At 38.6% G+C, this 21,712-nt stretch overlaps 2 protein-coding genes across 7 annotated transcripts; one reads left to right on the forward strand and one right to left on the reverse strand.

Annotated features, from left to right (window-relative positions):
• Nucleotides 1-13: 13 nt before the first annotated feature.
• AK6 (adenylate kinase 6) lies at nucleotides 14-3,641 on the reverse strand. 5 transcript variants are annotated; one of them, XR_012670974.1, is made up of 7 exons: nucleotides 3,532-3,631; nucleotides 2,901-2,993; nucleotides 2,504-2,562; nucleotides 2,278-2,423; nucleotides 1,932-2,135; nucleotides 1,048-1,259; nucleotides 597-882 (listed from the first exon to the last, which is right to left on the reverse strand). XR_012670974.1 is itself a non-coding variant. In XM_075137333.1 (6 exons), exons 1-5 carry the CDS (start codon nucleotides 3,557-3,559, stop codon nucleotides 1,946-1,948), a joined length of 516 nt encoding a protein of 171 aa, XP_074993434.1. In that variant the 5' UTR covers nucleotides 3,560-3,631; the 3' UTR covers nucleotides 14-102; nucleotides 1,932-1,945. The 5 variants fall into 5 exon arrangements, 4 of the variants coding, with proteins under 4 accessions (XP_074993434.1, XP_074993433.1, XP_074993431.1 ...); XM_075137333.1 differs by lacking the exons at nucleotides 597-882; nucleotides 1,048-1,259 and adding an exon at nucleotides 14-102; XM_075137332.1 differs by lacking the exon at nucleotides 1,048-1,259.
• Nucleotides 3,642-3,675: 34 nt separating this feature from the next.
• RAD17 (RAD17 checkpoint clamp loader component) lies at nucleotides 3,676-21,184 on the forward strand. 2 transcript variants are annotated; one of them, XM_075137324.1, is made up of 16 exons: nucleotides 3,676-3,961; nucleotides 5,261-5,539; nucleotides 6,679-6,762; nucleotides 7,476-7,632; nucleotides 8,127-8,263; nucleotides 9,403-9,455; nucleotides 9,549-9,674; nucleotides 9,760-9,829; nucleotides 10,475-10,586; nucleotides 12,907-13,104; nucleotides 14,247-14,332; nucleotides 14,884-15,030; nucleotides 15,552-15,698; nucleotides 16,454-16,574; nucleotides 17,897-17,954; nucleotides 20,371-21,184. In XM_075137324.1, exons 1-16 carry the CDS (start codon nucleotides 3,920-3,922, stop codon nucleotides 20,636-20,638), a joined length of 2,085 nt encoding a protein of 694 aa, XP_074993425.1. In that variant the 5' UTR covers nucleotides 3,676-3,919; the 3' UTR covers nucleotides 20,639-21,184. The 2 variants fall into 2 exon arrangements, with proteins under 2 accessions (XP_074993425.1, XP_074993426.1); XM_075137325.1 differs by lacking the exons at nucleotides 17,897-17,954; nucleotides 20,371-21,184 and adding an exon at nucleotides 17,835-17,875.
• Nucleotides 21,185-21,712: the final 528 nt, after the last annotated feature.

Below are 21,712 nucleotides of genomic sequence, written 5' to 3' on the forward strand. Positions count from 1 at the left end.
TTCTCCTCCTAGGTTTTGGTTTTGTGGTTTTTTTTTTCCTGATTGAGGGCACTTCACGTACTGGCAAGGTGAACAGTGCCTCCCGCAAAGCAACAATTTTATCTGGAAAAACAGGAAAACTCCATTAATTAAAGCAGCAAAACAACATTGAAGTGAAAAATGTGAAACTGTTGGTGCATGGCCGCTTCCAACACGGGTTCGGGCTGCTCCCGCCGCACAGTAAAACACACAAGCGGCGAAACCTCCGGCTGCGGACGGGTCCGCCGGCGGCGAGGGGGGGCGGCGGTGGCCGGGCGCGGGTGGCAGCCCGTCGGTGACCGCCCCCTCCCCCGCGGGCACCCGCGCTCCCGTTCCCCCGCCCGGAGCCCCCGACCCACCTGCCCGCCCGGCCGCCGCGCTGCCGGTCCCGCCCCGGGGCGGGCTGTAGGGTGGCGGGAGCACCGCGCCCCGCTGCCGGCAGCCGGAACGGGAGCCCGCACCTCCCCGGGAGGCCGCCGGCAGCGCGGAAACCCAGCGAGAAGCGGAGCGAGGTGGTGGGTTTCCCTCGGGAGAGGTCTGTGTTCGGCCCGCAGCCCCCCCGCCGCGGCGGCGCGTACAAAACTCGCGGGCAGCTTCCAGAAACACGGTGTTACAAGACGCGGTCCTTCAGAGCGTCCTCGGGAACTCCTCCAGGCGCTCCCCACGCCAGAGATCACCCTCCAGCCGGTTGCCCTGTCCAAGGGATAACCCTGACAGCGGCTGTTCAAGAGCTATACGCGTAGGCGTGCGTTTGCGCTGCGCTTGGTCCCGATTCTGCAAGGAAGCTCCAGATTTTTCACCGTTTGGGTTTACACAAGGGTCAAATTGCTGATGCAGTATTCCTCTGTAAATCTCCCAAAAAGTCTATACCAAATTTGGAATAAAAATAGAGTCTTAAATATGTAACCATAATACACTTTACAATAGAAATTTTCAAGCAAATAAGAGTTTTACCATTCAAAGTGTGTATATAAAAAGTTTATTAGCAAGCACTTTCTACACAATATTTCACAAAGCTTTACAAGCCACCTTTTCAGGCAAAAGAAGTTATTTCTACTTTGCACAGCCATCCTCTCCTGGGACCCAGGCTTTACAAGCGATTAGAACAGATGGCTGCCAGTATTTTAAGTGTAACCACGTTTTGGATCGCTGCAGGTTTGTTATCCTGCCAAATGATATATTTCCTTGGTAAACTTACAGTAATAAATATGTTCCATGATTGGGATGAGTGATGGAGAATACTGAGAGAAAAAGGAGGAAGAAAACTTCGTAACACTCCACACCCATGTTTATAGATACAGCCCATGTTTCCTTACACTGTAAGCAATTCCCGAAGTTCTGTGTAATCATTTTAAAATATCTCTCTTACGATGTCCCTTCCCTTTCCTCCAAAAGAAAGCACCCTCCTTAAACTATGTCATATACCCCTCACTCTACATTAGCCTCCACACAGTGAAGAATACAGTGGAGTATAGCAGTTTTTAGTCTAAAAATTCAGAAACAGACTAACTCCTTTTCAGGACACTGAAAGTTTTACCCTTTAGAAATCAAAAGCTCCTCGACTGCCATCGGTTATCAGGATTTTACCGTTTTCTTAGGGAGGCGGGGAAAGTTTGGTTTTAATTGTAAGCTCCAAAAAATTCTCCATTATCGAACCTAGTTCCTGCTCCTAAGGGCAACCGTGTCACTTTCATCCTTTCATTCACTGCTGAATTTTCACTTGTGTCAGTTCTCCTGTGTGCCTCTCCCAGAGTGCTTCAGAGGCTGTTCCAAAGCCCTACTACCTGGCTATTCTGAACCTTCTCCTAGTCCCCAACCATATCAAATTACAATAAAATTAATTTTAATTTATCATACAAGAATTATTAATGTCATTTATTAAACCCTCCCAGGAAGTGATCCAGCAGAGTTACTTTTTCACCAAATGTCAGTTGTTGTCCTTCATCCATTGCTCAATCCATTGCACAATCTGATCCAAATTTCTCTCCAGATCTTCTGGAGTGTTGCTGGGTAACTGGTGTACAATTTCCTCTCTGTATGACAACACAGCTTCCTCGTAAAGTGTCTGAAAAATTTCACACTGAATGTTGTCTTGCAGCTTTTTCCCTTTGTAGCCCCTAGACAATAAGAACAATACTGAGAGACAGTCTTAGATATGCAGAGAACTATGAAGTATCCTATAGAGAATCAGTAATTTATACCCTAGAAAAATCTCCAAAGTCACGCGACAGTACTTTACTCCTTACTCCACCGACATACCTGCTTTCAAGTCTGTCATACAGAAATGAATTTTCTGTGCGAAGTACAAATACTATATGAAACCACCGTTCAGGGAAAAAATCACAACCATGATAATCAACAATAACTCCACCCTCACTCATTTTATCTTCTAGTTCATCAATTACCTGCAAAAGAAACAAAGATGGGCAAGTTTATCTGAAATTACAGAAAATACAAAAATGCTATGTTTTGAAGTTGGACTTACCCTGTCTTCATCCAAAATTGGACAATCATATTCCTCATCAAAACCTTCATACAGTTCTCCTGCAGCAAAAATAATTTGTGGAAGTTTGTGAAGTAACAGCGGTTATTAAAATTATTTATATTGTTATGTTTATTTCAGGAGGATGCAAACAAAAGCTAGCGTTCAGAGCAAGGAACACTTTGTTTATAAATCCATACAAGTATAAGTTTGCTATTTATTACTTAATACAAAGTATGCTACTGTTACATGAATGCTTTTTAACTCATACCACCAAAAATATTTCTGTTAAAGCAAATTCATTGCCTTTTCATTTAATATATAACACATGCACAACAAGCACAAACAAAGCAAAAATATCTTAAGTACTTTGATGGACTACTTTCGTAATATGGCCTACCTTCTTTTGCCATGTCACCCACATTAATATAGGTCATCCCGGCTCTTGATGCAAGTTCTTTTCCAAGCGTGGTTTTCCCAACGCCTGGAGTACCTAAACACAAAATCCCATATAAAACGGTAAAAGAACAGTATGCAAATCTTTTTCAAATAACCTTCTGAGGAGACAGAAAAGGAAGCGTTTGTCAGTTAACGCTGGCAGGTTCATGTAAGAAAAAGGGGGCAAAAAGCTGCATGAGAAGGAAAAACAAATACGAGCAACGTCTGGAGATTAATAAAAGGACCAACCGTACGAAGAAAACTCTCACTTCGTGCAGAAGTGTTATTCTAACCGGGATGATGCAAAAGGAAACCCTACTTCATTTAAAAGCCCTAACTAACATGGAAACCCCCCAAGTCTTCAAGCAGAGCAGCCCGGCACCGCCTCCGCAGGGACCTCACCCCCCGAATCACCCCCGGCAGCGAACAGGGCCGCGGCCTCCCCCCCGCAGGCCCAGCCCGGGCCCCGCCGCGCTCCCCACCCGCACCCCCGGCAGCCCCACCGCTCCCAGCACCGCGGGGGCCAAGCGGCCCGGACACCACCCGCTTCGAGCCGTCCCGGGACCCGGCCCGCCGCTACCACCGCCTCGCACCAGTGAGCAAAATGTTGGGCCGCCTCATGCTGCCGCTCCGCGCCGCCGGCGGCGGCCGCTGGTCGCCTAGGAGACACGTGCGCGGGGGCCTGCGAGGCCGCCGCCGCACGCCGATGGCGTCACCCGCCCTGCCCACGGGGGCGGGTAGGCAGGCAAGCAGGCAGGCAGGCGCTCCGCGGACAGCTAAGAGCCGCCGGAGGAGAAGGTCCCCTCGGCGGTGCGGTGTGAGGGGGCTCGGCCCGGCTGGGTGCGGCTGGCGGGGTCCCGCTGCCGCCTCAGACCGCCCGGGTGCTGCCTCGGTGCCGACGGCCCCGGGAGCGGGGCTCTCCCCTCAGGCCCGGGTGTCGCAGTGGGGCCGCACGGCGGATGGGCCCCGCCCGGGCTGAGGATGTCTGGAAGCTCCTCGGGAAGGCAGGCGGCGCCGGCGGAGGTAGGCCGCGGAGGCGGGGGGATAGGGCTCGGGGGCCGCTGGCGTGACGTCTGCCCTGAGGAAGCTTTTTGCAGCTCCCGGGAAGAGTCCGGCGGCCCCGATTAGCAACGTTTTTAGGCCCAGCAATTACTCCTTGGTCTCAGGTCCTTTTCAGTTGCGTTTGTCTGTATGTGTAAGATGTTTATTTTCTTATGACTAGTGTAGTGTGTAGAAAGGAAACCCCCTCGCACGGTGGTGTCCGGCCCGCTGGTAAAGATGCAAATTCAACTAAAAATAGTTTTTGTCAGAATAACGTGAAAAGCCAGCCGTGCAGAGGCAAATCCCCTTTCACAGTTGCTAATGGCTCTTACTCTCAGATAATCTCTTGTCTGGTAATGGTCTGTTGCATTCATTTATAAGATGTGTAAACTGTAGAGTATTCAGGGACCTTTTGGAGATGACGTGTCTATTCTGTTACTCCTGTTCGCATAGAACTGTGTTTTGGCATGTAACCTGTTACGGCTCCTATGCTAAAAGGTTATCGTGCAGTTGTTTGCAGAGGAGAGTGTGCGACCCCTGGGATGTTGTTTTGGGACCATAGGTAGGCTGAAAAGTGGCTCTGGGGTGTAAGTTTGTACACCTGTCCTAGCAGGGTACGTCTCAAATCCAAAATTAAATGTTGACCTTATTAGCAGTTTTGTTCCTTGTCACCGTCAGACAGAGTTCTGATACATGTGACACTCTGATTCTAGATCACTCCAAGCTTCCCCACACAGCAAACAAATACTACTTGATTTTACTAGGCTATCTAAATAATTTTTCTCTCTTGCTTGTTTCTAACTTTTAAACACAAATGGCTGCATTGTAAATGTTACAAAAAGAAAAAACAAAAAAGCCACATGCTGAAAACTATATAGAGACAACATGAACATGACCTTAACGTGAAAATGGTATAAATAAGCTTATGCTACTTTTTCATTCTTACCTCTGTTTTAATTTTACTTCTTTGGTTTGAGTGTGTGTTTGTAGAATTTTCAACTTGTTCTGATTTGCCAATTTGCAGCAAAATACTCTATCACAACCTGTAAGGTGTAGCTTTTTTTAATACCGAAGAAGCGTGTAATTGACACATTCAAAAAGCACAAGTGCCCATATTTGTTGCTAACCAGTAGTATGCCTTTCAATGCTCATGAGGTTCTTTACATCTACGAGATACTCTTATATACACTTGAACAAAATTTCCAGTTTTCTAGAGACAACAGTACCCAATTAAGGGGAGGAGAGTGCTACATTAATAGCAAAATGTTTGTATTTTAACAGGTAACAGATTGGTTGGCACGTTCGTTTGATGACTTCTTTGGAAACACAAGTATTTCTTCTAGTGCAGTTCCTGTGAAGCCACGAGAAGGCAACTCTGGAAGAAACCGGCAGCAGAAGAAGGAAGACCTGTCTTCTGTGCCAGAAAGTAGCAAAACCAAAGTTCTGCCCAGAAAAAGAGCAAAGTTGTCTTCAGTAGATCTGCCTTGTAACAAGTCCAGACAAAACTGGAGCCAATCTCAAGATGAGCCATGGGTAGAGAGATACAAACCCGAAACTCAGGTGTGAGAGTTATTCTAAGTGCTAATGTAGTAGTAACATTATAGTGTAGCATGTTGTGCTTCTGTTCATAATCTGTATTGGTCAGGTTCTAAGTATTTTATTAGGTTCTATCCTATTTTATTAGGGCAGTGAAGTACTAGTTTGATTTGTTTACTGTCTGTAGTTAAGATTTAACGAGCTATTTATCTCTGGGAGATGCATTTTTTCCCCAGGCTTCCTGAGGAGAGAAAGCTACTGATGAGCTGTTGTTTCCTGTCCATTCACTCCTAAACTTTTGAACCCGTTACTGAATTTCAGCCAGATCTGACAGCTCCAAGCACTAGGAAAAAACACAGCTAAAGAACAGAGAGAGAACTGAATTAGTGCTATCTTTATGGGAAAGATAACAGAAATTATCTTGCATAACTGGACAGCAGTTAGCTGGTCTGTTAGCATGTTCAGAGTACTTGACTAATTGCAGTTTGCGCTTTCTCTTGCTTGCTTGATGCATCTTAGGCATGGCTTTGTGGGTGGCGGGTACTGTGGTACCTTAGGGGTTCAAGGAGAAAGGACGCAAATCTGTAGTAAACTTGTCTTCACTGATTCTGCTTGTGGAACAGCTTTTTCACAGTGTGCTTCAAAGGTATCAGCATGTGTGTTAACTGTCTCCTAGCTTGTTGATGTAAGTATGTTAGTGTAGTGCTTGTATTTTATATTTAAATATTCAATAGCTCATCTCTGGAGAGGAATTGAGTTACAAGACTAGAAGGCGAGTAAGCTGCATGAGATTTGCAGAAGTTCCAAAAATCTATGTAGTGTTAGAATCAGTAGAGCTTAAAAAATACCAGCAATAGCTATCAGCTTACTGACACAAACAGGCAAGATTGTAATGTTGTTACTTTAGGAATAATAAATAATTCATTATTTCCCAACGGCAAGCAATGGAAAATTGGTTCTTTGAGGAGACAGGCTGACATGATTATTCTTAACTGTTGCACTTACTTCTACATAGCATAAACATATGTAACTGGGATATACACATACTTGTCTGCTAACGTTTTAGTCAGCGTATAGTCTGTTCTTGAATCTCATCATTACAGTCTTAGAAACCAAGAAGTGTATATATGCGTATCTTTATGCATATTTTAATCTTGTTTTAGAATGACCTTGCTGTGCAAAAGAAGAAAATTGAAGAAGTTGAAACCTGGTTAAAAACGCGCATATTTCAGAGGCAGCCAAAGCAGGTAATCTTGCTAAAATTAGCCACTAGAGGTACAAAACCATGCAAATGAGCAGGATTCAATTTTATTTTAATTTCAGAGAAAAACCTTAACTTACAGGTAATGACTATATATCTATTGCATTATAAGAAATCTGTTAAGAACATAGATTAGAGCTTGTGCATTTGTTTGGGGCTTATGCTGCTAAGAGGTGGATTCTGGTTTTGCTCAGAAATACTATTTTTTAGCATCGAGTCAGTTCATACCTCTTCAGTGTGTGCTTGTAACTGCATTTTATCTCCCACAGATTAATTTTAAGTATCTTGGCAAATTTCCAGTTGCACTGACTTGATGTAATAGGATGTTTTTAACCTCTTGATTGATAAGAAGTATTCTTATGCATCATTTACCAGTCTTGCCTAGTGTTTTTCAGAGCCGATTCTCCGGTTCAGTATGTGTCATGTTCATAGTCTACATGGTGTGCAGTTAACTGAACAGATGCATTAAAAACTGAGAGCAAGGCTTTCAGAGTTCTGCTCTAGCTCTTTCTATCTGAATACTCATCAGGTAAATTAATAACAAAAATATTTAACTCAGATTTTATAGGGAAAAGAGAATCATCACCAGAGAAGCTATAGAAGAAATTCAACCAATATTCATCTTCAGCCAACTTTCTGTCTTTATCATGTTTGGGATTTTTTTTTTCTTTTCTTTTTTTTTTTTTCCCCTTGTGACAGGATGGCTCTGTTTTACTGCTAACTGGTCCTCCTGGTTGTGGAAAGACTGCAACTATACAAATATTAGCAAAAGATCTTGGCCTTCAGGTGCAAGAATGGACCAATCCGATATCTTTAGACTTTACAAAAGAAGACTTAAGAAATATGTTTGACCACGGTAGGTGTTTTGATTTTTTCTTTTCTTTTTTTTTTTCTTCCAGTTACTTTTGTGATTTTTGTATTCTGTATTTTTTCTTCTTTTATGTCTCTGTCACATATGAAGTCAGATCCACATCCATGTAAGTCAGATCCTTAGTGTTTAATAAGAACCTTTCTTTTGCTTTTATCTGAAAAGGGATTTAGTTTTTTTTACAGTGTTTACGCCAAAATAATTTGCAATTGAAATCAGTAACAGAGCTATGTAATAGCCTGGATATCATTTGAGCAAATTAAATAAAAATAGGTAAGTCTGTCTTGTTCTGGGTCCTCAGCTGAATTCTACCCTTTAAAAATTCTCTTGTAGTTGTAATGTGTTTGCCAAAGGGCTTGGCTGCTGGTGTTCAATGGCTACCGTCAGAAAATAGCATGGGTGGATATCAGTTCTTGTGGGTGTATATATATTCTACTTGGTATAATATAGAATACATATTTTTAATTAGTTTTCTTTTTCAGACTCAAATTTTCATACGTTTCCGAGTCAGGCCCAAGCAGCTCTCTTTCAAGATTTTCTATTAAGAGCAAATAAGTATAACAAACTTCAGATGCTTGGGGAGTCCTCAGAAAGTGATAAAAAGCTTATTCTTATTGAAGTAAGTGAAAACTTGTGAAATCTTGTTTTGAAAACAGTACCTTTTATTATAATATTGACATACTAACTAGGTTCAGCTAGTGCATTGGTGTTGCCAAAAGTTAGTCTGCTTTACTGAAGATGAGTTCTTTATTACTTTTTGAGTCTCTACAGCAGACTAGAACCAAGTTCTACCTGTAGTTAAACTATATAAGCTAATAGGCAGAAATTGGAGACTAGTTTGTGTGCAGAAGTAAGTAACAGAGTATCAAAAAGTAGATCCAAACAATATTGAAAAGTCATACCCATGTTTCTGTATTATTAGCTTTCTAGAAATATATATGTGTATAAACAGGAAGAGGGAAAAAACCCCCCACTATTCTTGTTACTTAAGGATGCCAGAGTGTAGAAGATATGTGAGAATAAATACAATCAGAAAGCATTTGAAATTTAGCATTCCCTGGTCTTATGCGGAGGAAGTTATTTAGGGCAAAGATGTGAACTCCGAGGGTTTGTAAGCCATAACAGGAAGTACAGGAGAAGACTGTATTTTTATTTATTCAGGAGTGTGTTTCAATAGCATTTTCCTTCTGTGCTTTTCATTTTTTCTGACAGAGGAATTTTATAGGTTATGATAGTCAAGTTGTCTGTAAATGTTCAAGAAAAAGAATAGATGAGATAAAAATTCTAGCTGAGTAATGTGATGTACTGTAGAATTTAGGAAGTATAGTTTTCTGTGACTTTTCTTCTTGAAGTCACTTCCTTGTGTAGTCCTCTCATATCTCAAATAGTAAATCCTGTCCTCTTCCTCAGTGGAGCTGCTACCTTGAATGTTTATTCTCTGAGTAAAACTGTCTAGTAGTCAGTGTAATCACCCAAGGCTGCTTCTTAGGCAACAACGACAGAAAGAAAATGTTTGGTTTTAGATAATTTTTTTTTCATAATAAAAGAAAGAAATACTATGCCTTGGTTTGTTTTTTTTTTTCTTTTGTTTTTTTTTCCTCCTGGTTATCTTCACTGTTAGCCACATTCAAATTTAGTTGAAAGCAAGCTAACTAGGAAGAAAAAATGTGTAGCAACGTAGTGTGCCATAACAGTCAGTCTGTGGGAGAACGTATATACATCTGAATGTAATGACAGCAGTTCATTTGTTTTGAATAGGACATACCTAACCAATTCTATCGAGACCCTAGCAGTCTACATGAAATTCTCAGGTCAGTTGCAAATAAGTTTTTAATGATTAGTTTTAGCCACTTGCAGTAAACTGGAGTTTGATTCTTGTTATACTTGCTTATTTTTCAATTTAGGAGATTTGTTCGTACAAGTAGATGTCCCCTTATATTTATAATCTCAGATAACTTCAGTGGAGACAGCAATCAGAGGTTACTATTCCCAACGGAAATTCTAGAGGAGTTGTGTATATCCAATATTAGGTAAGATCTTTTATCTCATTAAAACTTGATTGAAATAAGTGAGAAGTCAGAAACTAATTAATTTTTTTTAAATGAAATCCAACAGTTTCAAGCCTGTTGCACCAACAAATATGATGAAAGTTCTTAATCGAATAGCTGCAACAGAAGCTAGTATGGTAAGTTGTCAAAACTGATAACTTCTGTGCAGTGCCAGGTCCAAAAGATTTCAGACTTTTATATCTGAAATATGTTATTTATATTTGTTACTGTATTTTTTTGATCTTTGACAGCAGACCCCCACCCCACCAAAAAAACTCCACCAGTCCCCCCCTCAACAGAACACAAGGAACAAACTGGAAAGATGTCTTATTTTTAAGATTAGTTCCACTTGATCCTTGTTCTAAGTCTTCAAAGTTACTTCTGAAAATTGTTCTGCCTATTACAGAAACTATATATATGAAATAAATAATAGGAATAGAAGTAATTTTCATTGTATCCAGCAAGGCCAGAAGAGGTCACAAACCTAAATCCTGTATTATTCCTGAACTGTTTTGATTACAACCAAGTCTAATACTGAGTGACACCTTGCAAAGAATTATGTGCATTATTCTTTTTAATATTGCTATATAAAATGTGGCAATGGGATTAAAGGGATTAAATGTTTCAAAGTTAGCAGTTATTACATGGTTTGAGCACATGGTGGGTGCTCATGTAATCTATTTATGGTGTGTATCAGAGGTGGTTCCCCACAGCCAGAGTAATATTCAAATACTCCTCTTTCTACTTTTTCTTATTACTTTGAATGTTGCTTTTCCTTGTAGAACAGAGAAAAGAATTATGCTCTTGATAGAACATCTCTGGAGTTGCTTTGCAGAGGTTGTTCAGGTGATATAAGAAGTGCAATAAACAGTCTTCAGTTTTCTTCCATGAAAGGTAAATATCTATGATTTTGTTAAGCGAATGACATTTTGACTGTTTCTCCTGTGAGGGTATTCTGTTCACTGTTGCAGCACAGCTAGGTAAGCTGTGCAACACATTTTTGACATCCTGCTGTGGAGCAGGACTAAAAGGGACAAAGTTTGTTTTAAGCTGAAAATGTTCCATTTCATGACTGTTACATGTAGTCTTAAAACCGAGTAACATCTGCTATGTATGTGTTAATGTAATTTAATGAAATGCCTTCTTTTCTTCGTGATAACTTTGCTATTGGTGTGTGTTTACTGATAAAAGCTTTTATGATGCAACCTTAATTTGAAAGGGATATTTTCATTGCTTGGTTCTTTATACTTCTCCATGTCCTTATCTCTACCCTCAAAGCATTTCTGAAATAGCCCATTGACTTTGTATACAGCATTTCTGTAATGATTGATTTTGCTTTGGAGTTCCTACAGCTGTTGGTAAATTGAAAAGCTGTGAAGTGGCATGACCTACTGTGAAGTTATCAAGTGTATTATAGAATAATTTTGAAGTTCAGAGTTTAGTAGTCTTCAAAGTACTTGGTCGGACAATGCTCAAATCAGACTTAGTTTGGGGTTATTTTAAATGCTTCAACATCGAAAGAAAGACTGTCATGTCTTTTACAAGCATTTGAAGTCAATAATTGTTAAGAAACCAATGTTTGCGAGTTGCATAATTATGATTTTTAAAAGCAGTACACTGGCACGTGTAGTCTTTCTAAAAACGGTTAGATGGTGCCAGCATTTATATTCAACCTAGAAGTAAGGAAGTGAATTCAACAGTTGTGTTCTGCTGTATGTTGTAAAGCTAGCAATGATCTTGTTGCTCTTACTCATTTTCTCTCCCATCCACCTTGGAAATAGAAAATGTGCTCATGGAGTACAGGATTAGATGTAGTTTCAAGCCCTAGTTGTAAGAGGGAGTGTTGTAGTTTGAGTTTTAGAGTATATTGAAATTAACTTAGCTGTGTCTGTTAAATTACATGAGGGAGAGTCACGTTTCTAGGTTTAACTTGCAAACATGGAAAATAAATTCTTCTGGTGTTGTCTTCTAGTATACTAAGTTTGTATTGTTCTGTGTTAATCAGAAAATATAAAACTCCTCTCAGTAAAACCATTTTGATGATAATCCCATTAAGTTAATAAATAGTAGGTTGGTGTTACCTGAGGAAAGTTTGCAGTAGCTCATTGCTGGATGTTAAGTAGTTTCTGCATACTGTAGAAAATCTAAATGGTCTTAAAATGACCAGTTTGTGTAATTTTTAATAAATTACCTTGGAAACGTAAAAACATGAGAGTTATAAAGAGAACTTGAGAGAAAACAAAGGCTTGACAGCTTCTGTACATGACATCTCAGAATCATGTACTCAAGTCATACCACACTGAACATTCTCTTCTCACATTTTCTGTAACAGATTGAGAAGAGCTGCCTTTGTGTTGAATAGAAATTTTTCAGTTGTTCAGGCATTTCAGTTAGGTAAATGATTGGCAGCCAGTGATATTTTGTAAATTTTGGAGACACCTCACCTCCTTGCTGATCTCCTGAGAATGCAGTATTAGTTTTTACATATATATGATTTATTTCTTCACTTGTGTATATGTGTAAACACAAGCGATACATTAATTTTGTAGTAGTATTAACGGGTGAAATGGATCCATGGTAATTTTGAGAGAAAAGAAAGATAAATACTTAAAGGATAAGTTCTCTTAGCTCCATAAGGAACATTCACCTGCCACTAAATCAAATTGTGGGTGAAAATTTTTGAGCTTTAAATTAGAGTAGAAGAAGGGTTTTATTCCTTGGAGCTCAAAACATTGTGGAAATTAGTAGGCTGTCGGAAGAATCACCTTGCTGCCGTATATTTCAGTGAAGGTATTATACAGATAATGCAAATAGAAGATAAATTGATAAATGAGCAGAATGTAACTGAAATATAATTTACATATATTCGCACTTTTATAAAGAAGAAGCTTTTAAGAAAGGCAAGTTGGGGACGCATCAGAACTAGAACAAATAAGCAAGCTTTTTTTAAAGACAGATACTTATTATTCAAAAAAGTACTTGGCACCTTAGTTGTGGCTTAAGGGACAGAAGTGGAAGGAAGCATGCTAGTTTAGGTGACTGCGTTGTCTTCCTAATAAATGAGTTTTCTTTTAGTGCCCCTATTTATATAACCTTTTCTGTTCTTTTTTTTGTTATTATTTGTTTGTTTATAAGATTAGCAGTAGCAATACAATAGAAAACTTTTTTGGATTCATGTACTTTATCCTGATTGTATTTTTGCTTTTATTGATAGGCTGCTCATTGGAGAAAGAGTTTTGGTCAAGGAAGAAAAGGAGCTCCACACTAAAATGTGAAGCAGCAGCAGCAGAATCTAAAGTAAGAAAGAAAAGTACATCTGATACTTCAGAAGATCAGGAGATACAAGCTATTGGTGGCAAAGATGCTTCCATCTTTCTTTTCCATGCTCTGGGGAAAATAATTTACTGCAAAAGTAAGAAAACTTTGACTTACTCTTCCTTTTAATGGGCAAAGTATGTCAGCTGCTAATAGCTAGATTTGCTAAAGTAAGGCTTGGGGTGAGCTCTAATTTGCATGTTTGGTCATTAATAACAGTATAAAAAGAGTAATAAAAGTTTGTCGTAGCTGAGATTGCAGCTGTCTGTATCTATTAGGTAAATAAATGTTTCATTAAGATGTACTACACGTCTGTAATAAAATTACGTCACTCTAGTTGCGTTAGGTCCACGTGCTGTCATGCACACAAAGCTAGATAGACAGCTGCCACATCTATTGCTTTGTACAAAAGCAGAACAGCCCTGCAGCCTCATAGCTACTGCCTCCCTTATTTGTGTATATGGGTTTGACTCTTGCTGTCTCTTCCTCCCTATTTGTCTCAACTCTTGTTTCCTTTAACAGACGTATGTGTTGTCTCCTTTCTGACCTGAAAACCTCTTCCACTTCTCTGCCGTACCCTGTCTCCCTTTCCACCTCTCCAAAATACTTTCTACCTTCCTACTGCTGAAAGTTCTACTGTTTATACACTCAGGTTCTCTACATTTACAGAACCTGCCTGCTCCCTGTGTGTGGTTACAGTACTGTTTTTTTTTAACACTTAAAAACTAATTCATAAGCGTTTGGTACTTGCTAAACTAGTACTATTTGCACTCAGCTAAATCAGATCCATAATGCCATTGGCTGTCCACATTTCAGGAATAATTCACAATATCAGTTCCAAAATCAGCTGAGGAAAAATAGTGAGATGAGGGAATATGAAAAGAATTAGATGAAATTTGTTATACGAAGTATAATGTAACTAATGACTTGTTGTTGAGTATATAATATTGACTATATAATTAAGTACTTATGCCTGCATCAAGAGCTTTCTGGGAACTGAAAATGGTGTAATTTAGTTGCTGATGGAATTGACAGTTGCTAAAAATGAAGCTCAATATATATGAAAACTACCATTCATTCAGTTACACATCTCTGTTCTTGCTCCAATCTAATTTTTATTCTAACTGTGAATATTTAATCTGAAATGTGTGTCTTTTTCTTCTGGCTTTTTTGATTATGTGCAGAAATGTAACAACATTTCTGATACTAAAAGACTAAAAATTGTGAAATCCTTTGTAGGAAAACCAATGTCAGAATCAGAATTTCCTCAGCTGCCTGATCACTTATCAGAATACCGTCGAGACACCTTGCTTATTCAGCCTGAGGTACATCTGCAATAACTATTTGATTCCAGTTTGGTTTGAAAAAACCAAACCAAAACAAACTCTAAGTGATTGATGCAAATTCTCAAGCACAGTGGTTTTGTCACTGATCTTAATATATGTGTACTCAATCTAAGTTACAGAATAATTAATCTGGAAGGGACCTCTGGTCCCAGGCTCTTGATCTGTGGAGTTTTGAGTATCTCCAGGGATAGAAATTCTCTCACCTCGCTGACGGACTTGTGGTGGAAGGTGGACTTCCCCTTGCTGCAGCCTGTGGTTGTTACCTCTCATCCTTTCGCTATGCATTGCCAAGAGGAGTCCGAGTTCACCTTCACCTTAAGAGAGTTGAAGACAGCAATGGCTTCTGCCCCTCCATCCCCACCTTCTCTGGGAGCCTTCTCTGGGAGCAAACCAACCTCCCTTTTGTCTATAAGCATCACTTTGTAGATCATGTGTGCCAGTTCCCTAACCATCTAAACGCATCGTAACTTTTATAAGGATGCTTTTCCTTACACACTGTGTAAAACTTGAACTTTTTTTTTTCTTAATAGGATATTGTGGAAAAATCACATATGTCTGGAAGCATGTTTAATTTATACCTTCACCAGAACTACGTAGACTTTTTTTCTGATATAGATGATGTAGTGAGAGCCAGTGAATATTTCAGCACCGCTGATGTCCTTTGTAGTAATTGGAGTGTAAGTGTCATCTTTTTATACCCACAAACTTTTTTTTTAATATTCTGAACTCTTTGAGCTTCTGAATTTTTCTCTAAGTGTTTATGAATGGTAGAAAGCAATTTTCTTACAATTCAGTAAGAATTAAGCTGTGTCACTTCAAACTTACAGTATAGGTGACAGTGAATTGTTAATGAATGCTAAAGTAATCAACTATAGAAGAAATGCAGGTCCAACTTTTTCTCCAACTTTTGTCAGTATTTTATTATAGTGGGTTATAGTGTTTGTAAAATACTCTACAAAGTATTTTTAAGTAGAACATATTTATGTTAAAAATGTGTTGGAGTCTGTATGCTTTTTCCCTGAAGTAATTGCACTAGCTTTTTCTTCCAGCTGCTTTGAGTATAAGTTTCAAAGTTTAGCAGTAATCTAAATGTATTCCGGCCGTGTTGTGTCACTGTAGTTACAGAGCGTGTTTTAGTTCAAATGAGACGCACTGTACAGAGACCTTGGGTTCACGTAATGCCCGATTTCTCTCTTAGACACGCCTTGTGATGGAAAAATACAGTGCATCTGTGGCTACCCGAGGGGTGATACATTCGAATACATCCAGAGCCTTCGCCCACCACCAAGGAGGGATGGGATTCCGGCCTTTACATAAACCCCAGTGGTTCTTTATCAATAAAAAGGTAAATGCTTGATTTTTTTTTTTTTAAATGGTTTTTTTTTTCATAAGGTATGACGAGTAGTATAGATCAGATTTGCTCATAGTGCTAAACCTGTCAAATATCCTATTTTGATAGAAGCTACTTCTAAAAAGCACTTGCTTAAAGAGTTACATTTGTATTATTCCTTTAATGGAAAAATAAATTGGAGGCCTCTGACAGAGTCTGATTCCTATGTCCAAGTTGGCACACTGCTGGGAGAGTCTTAATCCTAAGTTAATGGAAACACAATTAGTGTTGAAATACTATAAAGTATTCCTAAAAGTAAGTTTAAGTTTTTGTGCAGTTTAAATCACATTAAACTGTTGTGTAAGTTTAACAAACTACTGCTGTTACGTTTTATGTGTTTATCAGAAATAGCTTGTTTGTGAGATACCAAAGCTCTTGGCAATTTTTCAGATTTGAACTAATGCTTCTCTTGCTGTATCTGGCAAAAAATATTGGCCTGGATGGGTGGGGAATTCTATAATCAAGGGATAAATATTTTCTGGAAATTTTAATGCCCAGCAAAAGGCAAAAATGAAGGAATTTACCATTTTTATGATCTGTATATGTTAACTGTAACTGCTTATCTTTTTTTCTGGTCTTGTTTTTCAGTAGCTTCTGTGTAGTCATCCAGCAGGCAAAAAGAAAGTCTGTCTTTACAGTATCGAATATCTACATTAATAATGATTTACCAGTTTTTTTACTTGTGTTTCATTTTCCCCCAACTCCTACAGTATCAAGAAAACTGCCTTGCTGCAAAATCTCTCTTTTCAAGCTTCTGTTTACCACCCGAGTGTCTTCAGACAGAGCTATTGCCTTATCTTGCTATGTTAGCAAATCCAATGAGAAACCAAGGTAAGATGGGTGTAACTCTTGATCTTGGACTCTTTTTTGTAATTAAAGCATACTGAAAAATTTTGTAACCCAAAATGTCAATACTATCTGTGCTTTTGCCTCAGTAAAAAAAATGCTTATGGTAAATGCATATAGCTGATATCCAAAAATGTTTCTAGTAACATAGCCACAATTAAAGCTGTCCTGTTAGGTTTGAAACAACATCAAGAACATTTTTAAATCTTATGTAACTGAAAGAATTAAAATAAGCATCTCTCTTATGTGATGCTTTATAAATGTGTAAGATGGGGTCCTCATGTTGGAGTATTTGAAAGAGTTTTTCCCTTTTTTTACTGCATGGATTTCTGCTATCTGTGTACTTTTGAATTTCATCATGTTGCCCTCTCACTCAGTCTCTTAAGGTCCTTGCACAGTTTTTCTGTCTGCCCACGTCCTTACTAGCTTGTCTAGCTGGGTGGCATCGGCAAACTTGCTCATCTCCCTCTTCAGCCCCTTCTTTCACAGGGTTACGTTTAAGAATGTACTGGATAGCCCAGGTCCTAGCACAGACCTGCAGATTCTGCAGAACTGTATTGGCAACTTTTTTGCATTGCAAGAGTTAACTATTACCTCATACCACTCTCCCCATTTCCTATTCATTAATTATTTATCAAACTTTACTGATTAAGTTACTCTCTTAGGCTTAGGGCTTCTTTTAAATGGACTAGAGGATTTGGTGAGAAGACTTTTGGAAACCTAGTAGGCAATATTAACTAGATGTTCATTGCTTACTGATCCCTTTCCACTAACATCAACAGAATTAAAAGGCTTTAAAAAGCCTTTCCCAGATAAAGTAAACAAAATCCAAGTTTGCAGTGCATTTAAAAAAATGTGTAACCTGAGGTAATCCAATAGCAGACAGTTCATGTGGAAAAAATTACTTTGTATGGTACATAATCCAAAAATTACCATTTAGACAGCTGAGTCGCTTATGCTATGTTAATTACTTCTAATAAAAGGCTTTATGTCTTAACTGAGGCCTTGGCATCAGGATGAATTAATTTTGTAGGCTATGGAATGATAACTCTACATCGTAAATACACAGTTGATGAATGTCAGGGATTTTTTTTTTGTGTAGGCAATGTGTAAATATCTTATGGTAACATGGTAAACAGTTTGGAAAAAAAATTACATATATGCACACACAGTGTTCTGGTATCCAAAATATTGCAAATATATACAGGAATACTTGACTAAACTTACAAATTATTCATTTTCCAGTATGTTTAATTGTGTGTGTGTTATGATCTACCCATATGATACTGGTGGTTCTTTGTTCTCAGCTCAGATTGCTTTTATCCAAGACGTTGGGAGGCTACCACTGAAAAGACATTTTGGAAGGTAAACTTGACTTCTGTCTTTCCTTAAAGAAAATAAGACTTTCTTTCTTTCTTAATATGTTGAGGAAAAGAACACTTTCATAGAGAAACATCTTCAGTGTGCATCCACGATGTGACATTTTCCCTTCCTTGTAGCATGATAATTTTATATTTTGCCTGTTAAAACTTTTTCTATATTTATCATTACAATGTAAGTAGCAACATTTTAACTATAGTCTTGCTTTTAATCCTTGTTTAGCTTTCTTTTTCCTAGGCATATCTATGTTTCTCCAGTGCATGATCTGAATAAAATATTTTTTTACAATCAAAAACATTTACTTGAGAATAAAACTGAATTGATGTGAAGAGTATAGCATGCTTTGCCTATTGCTTATCATGACGTAAAACTTTAATCTGGAAGTTTGATAGAAGATTCTGTGTTCACATGTGTGTTAGAGTATAAGAAAGAAAGTATAATGGGGAATTATTCTTGCTTCCTTTGAAGCAGTTGTATATCTATGGAACTACAAAATATTTTAAGAGTGCTTCCCCTGAAATTGGATAGCAGCACTGATTTTTATTTTGTGGAATTTTTGCCTGTCAGACTACTTAGTAAACCTTTTATTAAAAAAATGCATTCTAAACAAAACTATAGCTACTGAAGTTCCTCTGTCTTAGATGTTAAATGCTGAAAAAATACTGTTTATTTTAACTGTGAGACTCCAGTGCCCTACTTACAGGTGGTGTAGCGCTCATGGGGTGACATGGCATGACATAGAATCATAGAATCCTTTAGGTTGGAAAAGACCTTTAAATGTTATATTGTGATTTTAGTGAGCCTTCTGAATCATAGGCATCATTTATACTAGTAGAGTCTCAGTTACATTTCTATAACTTTGGTATCTTTGAAATAAAGGAAAGTTTTAATTGTGATGGTCTTTTTCTAATAAAGGATCAAGATGACAGTTAGCTGGAATGAGACGAACTCTTTCATCTCTTAACCAAGAGAGAGAGTTTGTAAGGGCATCTGACAAAGCATCTCATATCTATCACTGTGGTATTGCTGACTGAGTTTCACTATGAAACGCTGGCCTGCAAGGTGAAGGCTGTATTACCCAAGAACCACCCTGTTCCCCAACAGTTGTATTAAAAGCCATTTTGGTTGTAGTCAGGAAGAAAGGAAGGTGTCCCCAAGGAATGTATTTCTTTGCAATCTCCCTAGTCTAAGCCAAAATGTTTGTAACTTTACAAATTAATTGTAGACTCCCTTATGCCATTAATTTTGTCTGCAGCATACCTTTAAATATTGATAAACGTTTTGTATCTGCATTAATAAGTTGGGTGTGTGTCATTTAGAGTTTTATCTGAGGGGTAACTTTCTCCTGAAAACATGGTAATCCTTTTTCTTTTTTTCACTACTTTGGAAAGGAAGTATAGAGAAATGTAAGTATTTTAGTAAGCATTTGCTTCCTTCAGGAATCCAAACTGAAAATAATTTATTTTGTGTTATTAAGCAGTCCTTAAGATAACTTATGTGCAGCTGTTTCAATGGAAATAAGAATATTTTATTTATTTTCTGTTATATTTATTAATGGAATGGAAATAGTACTGTAGCAAGGAAACAGGCATCAAGGAGAATACATGGTACTTGATCAGCTGGAATTGGTGTCAGGATGAGTTTTTGTCAGTAACTGTAAGTTTTTATTATTCCCATGTAAAGTGGGAAAAATAATGGAACATTGTTAACATACTGATATAACGATGCTAGAAACATTGAGATGTGCAAATAGTAAAAGAAATTGTAAAACATAAAAAGATTTTCTTTCCACTTCTTTTTTTTTTTTTTTTTTTTTGATTTGCCTGTTTCAAGTTAAATTGCTTCCTGTCCTAAAGGCTTTCAGTTTTGCTTGGAAAGGGTCTAATGTACTTAAGTTACTATGTCAGTAACTTAATTCTTAGCAGTTCATGTGCGTGAGGAAAGCTAGGCAAAACCACTGTCACCATAAGGAAGAAAATTTAAGCAACAACAGGTACTGGGAAAGCGATGGAGCACAAAGGTGCTCTGGTGTTTTGCTGCTGCTGTGGCTTGAGGCTATGCAGGGCAGCCTTTCCCCGAGAGGAACTCCCGTGTCTTCTGCAGGCTGTCATGTCAGCTGTACGGTGTTGGGTTCTGGGCACAAGTATCTGCACCTGGAAGATGTAGAGCTGTGAAAACACAATACTGAAGGTGGTGATGTAAGCACAGAATGCGTATGGCTTGAATTAACTGTGATTGAAGGGAGGTATTACTGCCAGAAAACGTGAAAGCTGTTGAGCATCAGCGAAGTGGGGGTGACTTGTGTGGTACATGGGCAGTCTTCTCTATCGCAGCTTCTGCGTGAGAGAGCAGGAGATGGCTTTTTTTGTGGTAACTTACTGTTGCAATGATAATATCACAGGTTAAAGCTTGAAACACTTACTGACAAAGATCCTGGGATGCCAGACGTATTTGTTAGCTCTGAGGGGGACCGTGCTGATGTGCATGCCATGGAGACAGCTGTACAGCTGGAGAAAAACAGAACGAATGAGAACGAATCGGATGGATTCCCTCTCTCTTCTAGCCAGTGCAGTGGAAGTGAACTACCTTGCAGTCAGCCTCAGCCTGTTGCAGCTCAAGCAATCATGGAGGAAGACGAATTAAAAATAGAGGAATATGATAGTGACTGAGCACAACAAAATATCAACCACTGACTTGCCTGAATAGATTTATATGCTACAAAGGCCTTTGCTAAAGAGAGTATGGTCTTTACTGCTTTAGCTACTTTGGTGGCTAGGAGGCCAAGTCTAAACATGCTTGTCAGCATCGAGACAACTCTCCTCAGCTTCCTTTTAACTTTGCAGGATAGGACCTGAGCTGAATACTAAATTACAAGCTATTCCCTGCCTCTCCTGAGCCATGAAATAATCTATATTAATAAAAAGAGAATAAGAAATGATGACTGAAATTAGTCTGAAAGAGACTGTAGATAAGCAGTGTCACTCTTAAGTTATTTTTATTTTTTACACATTTTAATTTACTTTGCAAATGTACAGTGTGTTTCCTGAGTACACATTTGATAAATTGTCAGCATTTGAAGGTTTTATTAAAATTCATACCTTCAAAAAAAATTGTTGTTTAGAAGCTTGGCCCTTCTGAAAGAAGAGACTGAAGTGTACATGTAAAAAGTTTGATATCACATACTGATAATGTAAATAAAACTCTTACTGTATTAATACTGTTTTGTACTCTGAAACAGATTTTTATGTGTTTATAAGTTGAACATATGTTGTACAACAGATTATTTTGGATTCCTTTTTGAAAGATATTTTCATAACTTATGAAGGGGAAAATACAACAATCAAGCATAAATCCTTCTTGTCCTTTGTATTCTGTAGGAAGTTAATGGTGTAGTGTGCAGTTCTCCTTAAATTGCAGTTGTGCTGGGGGAAAGAACGGTCCTGTGTGTGGCAAATGACACGCGAGAAGCGTGTTGTGGTTGTCTGAATAGACTGTTGAATCCTTCAACTTGTCCATGCAAATCAATCTAATACGTTGCTGTGGTTGGTGATACCACGGGAATAAGAAAAAAACCAAAACAAACAACTTTGAATGTGTAATGTATGTTGCATTTCTGTATTGCTTACGTCCAAAGTTTAGTAGAAGAAAATACATGTTTATCCACCAGAACCTTGGAATTAATGCTGCTATTGAAAAGCCCAGATTTGCCCTTTCTCAAGGGACAGGTGTAGTCTTTACATCTA

The sequence above is a fragment of the Calonectris borealis genome, chromosome Z (genome assembly GCF_964195595.1).
Source record: "Calonectris borealis chromosome Z, bCalBor7.hap1.2, whole genome shotgun sequence".
NCBI lineage: Eukaryota > Metazoa > Chordata > Aves > Procellariiformes > Procellariidae > Calonectris > Calonectris borealis.

Coding starts and splice junctions, on each gene's coding strand:
- RAD17 (XM_075137324.1), top strand. CDS start 3,920: ATGTCTGGAAGCTCCTCGGGAAGGCAGGCGGCGCCGGCGGAG. Junction 7,633..8,126: donor AAGAAATATGTTTGACCACG/GTAGGTGTTTTG, acceptor TTTCTTTTTCAG/ACTCAAATTTTCATACGTTT. Junction 15,031..15,551: donor TCCTTTGTAGTAATTGGAGT/GTAAGTGTCATC, acceptor TTTCTCTCTTAG/ACACGCCTTGTGATGGAAAA.
- AK6 (XM_075137333.1), bottom strand. CDS start 3,559: ATGAGGCGGCCCAACATTTTGCTCACTG. Junction 2,563..2,900: donor GGGTGACATGGCAAAAGAAG/GTAGGCCATATT, acceptor TTTTTGCTGCAG/GAGAACTGTATGAAGGTTTT. Junction 2,424..2,503: donor CAATTTTGGATGAAGACAGG/GTAAGTCCAACT, acceptor TTTCTTTTGCAG/GTAATTGATGAACTAGAAGA.